The sequence below is a fragment of the Colobus angolensis genome, unplaced genomic scaffold (assembly GCF_000951035.1).
Source record: "Colobus angolensis palliatus isolate OR3802 unplaced genomic scaffold, Cang.pa_1.0 Scaffold275, whole genome shotgun sequence".
Lineage (NCBI taxonomy): Eukaryota > Metazoa > Chordata > Mammalia > Primates > Cercopithecidae > Colobus > Colobus angolensis.
Genome location: NW_012115988.1, coordinates 3,416,274 through 3,424,848, shown reverse-complemented (window position 1 = coordinate 3,424,848; position 8,575 = coordinate 3,416,274). Strand labels below are relative to the sequence as shown.

Below are 8,575 nucleotides of genomic sequence, written 5' to 3'. Positions count from 1 at the left end.
ATATACCTAATGTAAATGATGAGTTAATGGGTGCAGCACACCAACATGGCACACGTATACATATGTAACAAACCTGCACATTTTACACATGTACCCTAGAACATAAAGTATAAAAGAAAAAAAAAGAAATGGTGGTTATTTTAAGCCATTACATTTTGGGGTAATTTATTGTGCAGTGAATGAATGACTGAGACAACTCCACTTCTAAATACTTTATCCAAAATTATGCCCAAGTATGCTTTCTGTTTCTTGCTGGGACCCAGACTGACACCAAGTTCTGTGGAAGGACCCTGGCTGAAGAATGGAGTCCATTCCCCACTCTCTCAACATTGTTGGTGCCAAGGACTCCATACTGGGATCCAGGGGTTCCTCTTCCTAACAGATGGGAACAGGCATAGCCTTGTGGTTCAGCCCCTTCTCAAGTGGCAGCATGGGGAAGACAGCCAAATCAATGTCTCATTTTTCTATCTTGCTGAGTTCTGAAAACAGCCTCAAAAGGAAAAGAGAAAAGGCAGTAGAATGCCTTATTTTAGACGCCCCTGAGAAGTCCTGTAGCTTCAACTTCTCTTCCAATCTAATTTCAAGAACTATAAAAGCTGTGGTCAATGGGGATCAGTGGAAACAATTTGTAGATGACATAAAAACAGGACAGAAATATTCTCCCCATGTTTTTGCTCCTATAGTAAGGACCAAGTTCTAGGATAAAAAAAACTGACTTTCATGGTATTGTCTACGGAATGCAAGGTTAAAAAAATCTGTTTTTCTGAATCTTAGTGTTTCGTAGTTAAAACAAAATTTTAACGAAAATACTTAAAAATGAAAAAAATTACCCACAAGCCTGCTGCTTTTAAAACAATTATATAAGTGCAAGAAGCAGTGGTTTCTTCTTCACTCCCACTGCCTCCCTAGAGAAAACTAATGTTAGCAGTTTGGTATGTATTTTTCCTGACTTTGGCCCATACTAATGTTCCATTTTCAGTTTTTTCATGTCATAGTGATGATATAAGTGGTTGTAAGACCAAAGACTCATTTGGTAATAAAAAAAAGAGGCATTTATAAGTGAGGAGTTTTGGTTACTTTAATATTTTGAGAGTTACTTATACTCCTAGTTTTAAAGTTTTGGAAGATAATAAATACAACCAGGGGTATATTATAACTATACAATCATCATCTGATATTTTTTGATGGTTAGAGATAGTCAAGGACATGATGATTGCCCCCAAAAATCATAAATATCAATTGTGTAAAAAAAGATTCTGAGTAGCTTTCTGATTGTATGTATTCTATGTTTCTTGTTTTATTATGTTTTGAGACAGAGTCTCTCTCTGTTGCACAGGCTGGAGTGCAATGGCATGATCTCAGCTCACTGCAACCTCCACCTCCCAGGTTCAAGTGATTCTCCTGTCTCAGCCTCCCAAGTAGCTGGGATTACAGGCATATGCCACCATGCCTGGCTAATGTTTTTAATTTTTAGTAGAGATAGAGTTTTGCCATATTGGCCAGGCTGGTCTCAAACTCCTGGGCTCAAGCAGTCCATCTGCCATAGCCTCGCAAAGTGTTGGGATCACAGGTGTGAGCCACTGCACCCAGCCTGTATTCTATGTTTACAACACTTTGTGTGCATCAGAATGTCCATTTAGATCAAAATCCTTGTCCAGAATATGATTCTTTCTGGGTTGCTATCCAAAGATATATGCTAGATGACCTAGTGCCCTAGATTATATTGACTCTTTTGGAGAGTTACTTTCATGACAGGAAAAATAAACAACATAGTTTAGAACAGCATTTCTCAATCTCAGCACTATTGACATTCTGGGCAGGATAACTGTTTGTTTAGGCAGTTGTCTTGTGCATTGTGGGATGTTTAGCAACATCCCTGCCCTCTACCCACTACATGCCAGTAGTTCCTTCTAGGGTGACAAGCAAAAATCTCTTCAGACATCTCACCCCCAGTTGAGTTGAGAACAAAGTTAGAAAAAAAGCTTTTTTTTTTTTTTTTGGAGATGGAGTCTTACTCTGTTGCCCAGGCTGGAGTGCAGTGGCGTCATCTTGGCTCACCACAACCTCCACCTCCCAGGTTCAAGCAATTCTCCTGCCTCAGCCTCCTGAGTAGCTGAGACTACAGGCGCCACCACCATGCCCGGCTAATTTTTGTAGTTTTAGTAGAAACGGTGTTTCACCATGTTGGCCAGGGTGGTATCGAACTCCTGACCTCAGGTGATCCACCCGCCTTGGGCTCCCAAAGTGCTGGGATTACAGGTATGAGCCACAGTGCCCAGCCAACAAAGGGCATTTCAAGGTGACCAAAGGAAATCTCAGTTTGTTTTGACTAATGTAAGGCAGATGCTCATTAACCTTTCTAGGCAAATCCATGCAAGAGGCTTGTTAACTTCACAGTCCCCAAAATCCAAGACCCATTTCAACTTCTTTCTCCTCAGTAGACCCATGTGATAAAACTGTAAGCTGACATTGGTATAAATTCTACTAGTAAGGTAGAGTACCAGGATGTTATTATCAAATTGGCAGGATGGATAAAAGAATAGATACCTGTTATTCTTCTTATCTTGTCCTCTGTATCTACAGCCAATTTTTCTGCAGCATCTTTTAGCTGTTTAACTTTTCCTAATGTTTCCTTTGTTAGTCCTGTAGTGCTTGTCTTATGCTGGAGCATAGCATATTGTTTTTTCAGCTCAACAAATTCCTGTAACAAGCAACACTCACATCATGAGAAAATATGTATAAAGCATGTACCTATATGCATGATGATTCTCCTAATACCATTCATAGAAGGAATACAGAGGAAACCTTAATCCAGTCAATACACTTGAGTTGCTCTGATATTTCCAGCAGAGTTTTATTTGCATGTTTGTTTCTTCAGGTTGAAAAAAATCTCAGCTTCTATTAAAAATAAAACTTCTTTGTTCAAAATAGCAATTGTTATTGCGTGTTAAGGCAAGTATTTCTGAGGCACCAACTGGTTGTTCTGCACTATGTTAAGGTAGGATGTGGAAGACAGAAATGACCCAATCCCATCCTTGACAAATCTCTGGTTCAGTTCAGTCAATCAGTTGTACATGCAAAATGAAGGACAGAGTGAGTGATGAAGATTTAGAAACAGCAAGGATATGTTATTTGGTTGGCAAAAAGGTGAGAGAGAAATGAGGTAGGAAGGGAGGCAGGTGGGGAAGTAGAAGTGTAGTATGGAGATCTCCCTTGAATAGAATGGAAATCTTTGGGTTAGCTTGTGTGTTGACAACCTAGAAACTTAAGTAGATGAATAAAGGCCAGAGCCAGAAATGAAATATGGAAGTGGGAACAGGGTGAGTAGAAAGTACCTTTCTTGGCTGGGTATGATTTCTCACGCCTGTAATCCCAGCACTTTAGGAGGCCGAGGCGGGTGGATCACGAGGTCAGGAAATCAAGACTATCCTGGCTAACATGGTGAAACCCCGTCTCTACTAAAAATGCAAAAATTAGCTGGGCGTGGTGGTGCGTGGCTGTAATCCCAGTTACTTAGGAGGCTAAGGCAGGAGAATCGCTTGAACCAGGGAGTCAGAGGTTGCAGTGAGCTGAGATTGAGCCACTGCATTTCAGTCTGGTGACAGAGCAAGACTCTGTCTCAAAAAAAAAAGAACTTTTCTCAATCTCTGTTCCACAGAAAATGTTCTCAATTCCTCTCAGTGGAAAATTTACCCAGCACGTTAGGAATTAACAACAGGAGAATAGACCAATTGTAAAAACACTAACATATTTCTTTTGTTTAGGCAACTATATTAATGCAACCAACCAAAGATTTCTTGCTAGGAAAATGAGCTGATAGGTTCTTTCAGCAACCTAAATTAATGGTCCACTTTCCACAACCGTTTAATTAACTCATTCTGATTTTTGTAAATTGATGTATTTTCTTTGGCAGGTGACTTTCATTTATTGTTTTCTTTATATGTTATGTGACTGAATGAGAATAGAGGGCAAATACATACAATTCAGACAAACAACATAAATTGTGAAAGTTTGGAAGTTCAGGGCAAATTTGATTTATGGACTGTTTGACCAGGATACCACTAAGAATAATAGGATAGAGAGATGGGGGCGGAGAAACACTCCAACACGATTTGGCCAGGGACTTCTGCCATCTACAGACAGAAGATCCTTTGTGTATCAGGATCCCCTCAAAGATATACCATTGAGTCATGGACCAGCACAAAGGAAACGCTGAGAAACGGCACAAAAATCTGGGGTTAAAGGATTATCTTTCAAAGAAGCTCTGTTTTTCTGCTCTTGGTGGCAGTGGTAGAACTAATGACCTTCTCAAGACTCCCAGCCTGGTGTTGGGCAGATTCAGCCTGAACTTTCACAATGACAGCGTGGTCTTCATGCCTTTGCAACTTGGTCTGCAGCAGGGAAAGTCCATCCTCCAGCCCTGATCGCTGCTTTGCTGACTCCAGCTCATTCTTCATTTCCCTGGTTTGATTTTCAGCCTGTTGTTGATTTAAAGACCAGAAAGGGACAATCTCTTTATGAAACAAACAAGAAGATAAATGATATATTAACCCCTTGAAAAATATGCTGGGTGTAAAGGAAAAGAAAATAGTGCCTTCACTTTTTCTGTTGCATGTATTTAAAATGTTATATTAAAATATTTCAGATAGGGGTCTGAGATATACAACGTTAGCCTGGTGTGGGGTTCGTGCCTATAGTCCCAGTACTCAGGAGGCTGAGGCAGGAGGATTGCTTGAGCCCAGGAGGTTGAGGATGCAGTGAGCTATGATTGTGCCACTGCACTCCAGCCTGGGTGACAAAGAGATACCTTGTCTCAACAACAACAACAACAACAACAAATAAAAAATAAAAAATATAACAAATACCCATGTACCCACCAGCCAGTTTAAGAATAGAACATTAACAATGCGCTAAGGCCCTCAGCGTACCACTCCCCATTGTATCTTCTCTCTCTCCCCTCAAAGACAACCACTGTCTTGAATCTGATTTTTGTCATTCCATGTATCTCCGTAGGTTTTTTCCTACAACCTATGCAGTATTCCTAACGATATATAGTATTTAAATTTTTTCACCTTATACAAATGTATATTTCTGCAAGTTGATTTTCTAAAATAAAAAGTTATGAAAATTATGCTTATGTAGGTCATTTAAGCTAATCTACATAGCTCTAGTTCATTCATTTTTACCAGTTTAAAGCATTGCATTGTTTGAACATACAACAATATATTTTCTATTCTCCAGCTGGTGCAAGTGGCTTCTAATTTTTTCCCCTTATAAACAGTAATAATACTTTATGCCTGTTTCTTATTTCACTGTCTATATTGATCATATCAAATCCTATTTAAATATTTTTCAAATATAGCTGGTTGTTAGCCCTTGTCTCTTCTTTGTTGGTCATACTTTCATACTTTCTTAGATTTTCTTAAACATAGTAAACATTCTTATTTTGTATTCTGTATCTAATAACGGTAATATCCTCTGTCTCTTGTGTTCTGACTTTGTTGTTCATTATTTCTGATGACTCTCATTTAAAGGTATTTTGTGCCTGGGCACAGTGGCTCATGCCTGTATTCCCCACACTTTGGGAGGCCAAGGCAGGTGGACCACTTGAGGTCAGGAGTTCGAGACCAGCCTGGCCAACATGGTGAAATCTTGTCTCTTCTAAAATTATAAAAATTAGCCGGGCATGGTAATATGTGCCTGTAATCCCAGCTATTCAGGAGGCTGAGGCAGGAAACTTGCTTGAACCCAGGAGGCGGAAGTTGCAGTGAACCAAGATTACGCCACTGCACTCCAGCTGGGGCGACAGAGTGAGACTCCATCTCAAAAAAATTAAAAAAAATTTTAAAGAGGCAATTTGTGTTTACATGTTTGGGGGAATTTTTGATGGCTAGGTTTTAAGGTCATTCCTTTGGAGGGGATTTTTGTTTGCCTCTGTCAGGCTTCTGGGAGTACTACCAACCCAGGGCTACTTCAAATGATACTAGGGTTTTGAGGGCCACCCAGGTAGTATAAATTCTAGCCTCCAAATTGTATGGGAGTGGTTAGCAAAGCTTAGTGGAGATGTTACTCCCCAACCCAGGGGCAAGTTTTTCTACTGGCTCTGTCTCTGTGTGTGTGTGTGTGTGTGTGTGTGTGTGTGTGAGAGAGAGAGAGATTTTAATATTTCACTAAGGATTTTGCCATTTGGGGTCCCAGTTCTATGCAAGAATCTTGTTGCCTCCTGTGTGGCCTTTGCTTTCTGTCTTACATACATGGTGACCATTAAAACCCAAAGCTTTAATGCTCCAGGGATTGGCAGATGCCTGCTGCCTGCTGTCAAGTTAGTGCTTGATTACCTCTGAATTCATGCTTTCCTGTCATTTTTGGCCTCTGAGACTATCAAAAGTTTCTTACTAATTCAGCTATGCATTAAAAAATCTAAATAGCCAATCTAACATTTTCATGTGTTTTTTCAACTACCAGGGTTCCTTAGGATATTGGCTCACCATATTTTTAGAAATGGAAGTCCCTTCCTGTACCTTTGGGCATATGTAGGGGTTTGCCTAGAGCAGCAGCCTGCAAACTTTTTCTGTAAAGGGCCAGCTAGTAAATGTTTTATACTTTGTGGACTATAAAGTCTCTATCCCAAATATTTAACTCTCTGTCATTGTAGTGCAAAAGGAGCCATAGACAATACAGCCTGTGGTCATGTTTTGCTATCCCTTGTTCTAAGTATATGCCTAGAAGGGGAAATCCTGGGGCCTTTCTTTTTGCTACCCTGTATATGCAACCTCTTCCTATCCAATCCCTTTATTTCCTGGTGTATTACTTCCTGTTCTGTTGCTTTCTGCTTTTTGTTGTTGTTGTTGTTGTTTTTGAGACAGAGTCTTGCTCTGTTGCCCAGACTGGAGTGCAGTGGCACAATCTCGGCTCACCGCAACCTCCGCCTCCAGGAAGAGCGATTCTCCTGCCTCAGCCTTCCAAGTAGCCGGGATTATAGGTGCCCGCCACCATGCCTGGCTAATTTTTGCATGTTTCGTAGAGATGGGGTTTCATCATGTTGGCCCGGCTGGTCTTGAACTCCTGACCGCAGGTGATACACTCGCCTCAGCCTACCAAAGTGCTGGGATTACAGGTGTGAGCAACCATGCCTGGCCAAATGGAGCATTTCTTTTGAATGAGATTTTTTTTTTTAGTTTTAGGATACTCTGATGAGATTTCATGCACATTTAATTACAAGAACCTTACAACAGTTAACTCTCATTTCTTTGGTTTGTGAGCTTTTAAAAAGTCTATTCCTTTCCCTAGTGTCAGAAGGAAGATGCACTGACCTCATATCTACCACTAATTAGCTGTGTGACCTTAGGCAATCACCTAAGCTTCCTGAGTCTTAGTTTCCTCATTTCCAAGCTGGTGTTAGTACCTGCCTTGGTACAACCCCAGAATTGGTCATAATTAATACGATGATGCTGAGAAGTGCTCTGTAGAACATTAAATACATGCATAATTCTACCCAAATCTTATTTTATCCTCATAATAATCCCATCAGACTCGTAAAGCAAGCATAGCATTGGCATACGTAAAAAGTACTGTGATGTTTCTACCCTCAAAACCTATTTCAGGTTAGTTTCAAAGAGGACAAATACCTGCAGCACATTCTTTTTTATTTTTGTTATATTGGCAGTCAGCTGTGTAATGGTAGAGTTTGCCCGTCCGTGAGTGATTTGAGCTTGTTGCAACTGGTTCAACGTTTTGTCAAGATTTAATAGAACATTTGCTGCTTTCCTAAGGTAAGATATTAACATATTAGATTAGATAAATACACAATTATTCACTTATTTCACCTTGAGAGAGTTCACTTGACTCAACCAAATACTTTACTGAATTATTAAGTAAATTTAAATTACTCTTAAACAAGAGAAAGTGCTGAAGTCTTCATTTTGAGAAATAGGTATATTTAAATGGCAACAAAAGAAAACCCCACACACGTATATATTCATACCCAGTAGACACAGATTTTGTTAAATATGGAAATTAAGGATACAGGTCTTGTTTCTTTTGATTTGTCGTAAGTAGAGAGGTTTGGGGTGATGTAACTATCAATCTTTGCACATAAAAACTATCCTGTGAATTCCAGTTTCCCTGATGTCTTAAATGTAAGCTACACTTTCTCAATCTCTATTGGAGTGGGGGTTGAGAGGGTCAAGAGGCCCCACAGAGAGCAAAGAGAGGACTACAGGCCCTGCATTTTCAGGCTTGTTTATTCAGAGTTAGCTAAGCTTCACTGACATTCCAGCCACTAAGAAGCCCAGTCAGAGGTTGAAATCACAAGCATTTCAAGTGATATAGTCTTTCTGCAGAAAGGAACTCACCTCAAGTCAACAATCACCAAATAGTTAGATCTGTGGGCTCAAAACCACCTTGAGAAGAATGTACTGAGGGAGTGAAATATCAGATAGACCTTTGCAGAAGCATCATTAGAAATGTGTGTGCCCGGCCGGGCGCGGTGGCTCAAGCCTGTAATCCCAGCACTTTGGGAGGCCGAGACGGGCGGATCACGAGGTCAGGAGATCGAGACCATCCTGGCTAACAC

At 40.3% G+C, this 8,575-nt stretch overlaps 1 protein-coding gene across 1 annotated transcript in view; it reads right to left on the bottom strand.

Moving 5' to 3' along the window:
- Nucleotides 1-8,575, bottom strand: part of LAMB4 (laminin, beta 4) — a 122,917-nt gene that overhangs the window by 5,369 nt on the left and 108,973 nt on the right. Inside the window, exons 31-33 of the mRNA XM_011948223.1 lie at nt 7,629-7,767; nt 4,305-4,478; nt 2,548-2,701 (exon numbers count right to left, since the gene is read on the bottom strand). Of these exons, the coding sequence (XP_011803613.1) occupies nt 2,548-2,701; nt 4,305-4,478; nt 7,629-7,767 (467 nt within the window). The remainder of the gene's footprint in view (nt 1-2,547; nt 2,702-4,304; nt 4,479-7,628; nt 7,768-8,575) is intronic.